Consider the following 2047-nt stretch of genomic DNA (forward strand, 5'->3'; position numbering starts at 1 on the left):
TGAATATGAACGGTTCTGGAGAGAGCAGGGATCCGTGAGATGACCTCTGTGTGACCTCTGACCTGCTGGAGTTGTGCAGGAGCTCGGTTCCTTTGCTCCAGGAGATGCTCGGCCGCGGCGCCGCTCGGGGTTTGCAGTCAATCACCACGCGCCCGTTTTTGGCCCCCAGAAGTTTGGGTTTCACTGGGTTCCACTCAAATGAAGGAGCGCCGGCTGGGAAAACAACACATTCAGTGGAAGAACTAGCAGTGTTCCTCAAGATATTCAACTCTGTGAGTCCTAAAGCTCAGAACCACGTATTCAGGCAAATATTAATACTAAACCATGAATACTCACCGAACACCCTGAGCTCGGCGTTGGCGTATATCGTGCCGTGACGGTTCTCAGCGATGCACTGATACATCCCTGAATCATCAAACGTCAGGTCTGTGAAACGCAACTCGTGGTTCTTGGCATACTGATGGAAGAGAAGCAAGAAGAGAACAGATTCATCCGTCAGAATTCAAGACCGCTTTCATCAGATATATTAACATTGTCATATTTCTACTGATTATTATGAGCCTCTGAAAAAGCCTCTGAAATCTATCAATGAGAACAATTCCTAAAAACTGTAAAATAAAATAACATTATTCATATAAATAAATAAATAAATGTGTGTGTGTGTGTGTGTGTGTATTTACATATAATTCATACAAGCTAAAATAATACATATAAATGTAAAATATACAAATAAATTATTTAATGCAAATACATATATATAGACAATGTATTTGTTTAATTAATTTCATTAGATAAAATAAATTAAAATAAAATCATAATGATAAAAAATTACAAAATAACACATAATAACACAAATAAAACAAATTGGCATACAAGCAAAAATAATAATGCAGTACAAATACATTTTAATTCTAATTAATACAAAAACAAACAAATTAATTAATGCATTCTATTATTTATTAATTTGATAAACCAAAATAAAACCATAATTATATAAAAAAATCATAAAAATATATGAATAGTTAATATAAAGTTGATTTTGACTGAAGACCCTGTAAAACACTAACATCTGTCTGGCATTATTATTCTGTTAGAAGTCGTGTTTGATTTGCATTCTGCGGCTCTTGCTGTGATATACGCTGTAAACACACTTCAGGTGTTTGGATCAGCACCATCTGGTGTCGTGACTGTTATGTAACCAGAAGCATGATGGGAAGGCCTCGCTCCAGACGGGAACACAGCCAGCAGTCCGGCCGCCTCACAACACGCTCATTCATTACGCTGATCTGCTGCATCTATTTACATGCACTGCTGGAGTGGAGGAGTATGCTAATGCATTTTACTGACTGGGACAATGTTTGCTATTTTTATTGACATCACAATAGGGAGACTGTGGCGTTCCTGTAGCTCAAAGAGTACAGCATGATGCTATCAACACCAAAGGAATGGGTTTGAATGCATGAACTGTTTAAATGTATAAAACTCTAAATGCAACATCATTCACTCTGAATAATAGCATCTGCCGAATGCAGACTTATTTTTTCAACTGATCTGATTTAAATGCTTGAATTTGTGTGAAAATGAATGATTATAACTCAGACGTCAGTGATACCATTCGTCCGTTCTTCAGGAAGTGCACATGGGGTTTGGGTTTCCCGCTGGCCAGACAGGACATGATGTAATCGCCTCCGATGTCTCTCTCCGAGCTGCTGATCTTCTCCACCCATTCAGGAGCTCCTAGACAGAGACAAACACATGCGTAAACCAGTGTTATTTTAGTGTCATTTAGATACTATTACAGTATTTATTAATATTTTGAACTTTATTTTTTTAGCATGTTTTATGTCTACATAGCTATATATATTTTTTCTCACTGTTAGTTTTAGTTATATTTGTACATCAAATTAAACGAAATGAAAATGAAAAACACTGCCTTGGCAACTAGCTTAAAGGGGTCATATGATGCGATTTCAATTGTTCCTTTCTCTTTGGAGTGCTACAAGCTCTTGGTGCATAAAGAAGATCTGTAAAGTTGCAAAGACTGAAG

At 37.1% G+C, this 2047-nt stretch overlaps 1 protein-coding gene across 1 annotated transcript; it reads right to left on the minus strand.

Moving 5' to 3' along the window:
• Positions 1-62: 62 nt before the first annotated feature.
• On the minus strand, positions 63-1737 carry LOC107698413 (contactin-1a-like; the record flags this gene model as incomplete). The annotated part of the gene is made up of 3 exons (XM_016499416.1): positions 63-213; positions 337-457; positions 1613-1737. Coding segments are annotated over 3 exons (397 nt in total), but the record flags the coding sequence as incomplete, so codon positions are not given.
• Positions 1738-2047: the final 310 nt, after the last annotated feature.

Source organism: Sinocyclocheilus anshuiensis, unplaced genomic scaffold (genome assembly GCF_001515605.1).
Source record: "Sinocyclocheilus anshuiensis isolate Anshui unplaced genomic scaffold, SAMN03320099.WGS_v1.1 scaffold22355, whole genome shotgun sequence".
In the NCBI taxonomy this organism is placed as follows: domain Eukaryota; kingdom Metazoa; phylum Chordata; class Actinopteri; order Cypriniformes; family Cyprinidae; genus Sinocyclocheilus; species Sinocyclocheilus anshuiensis.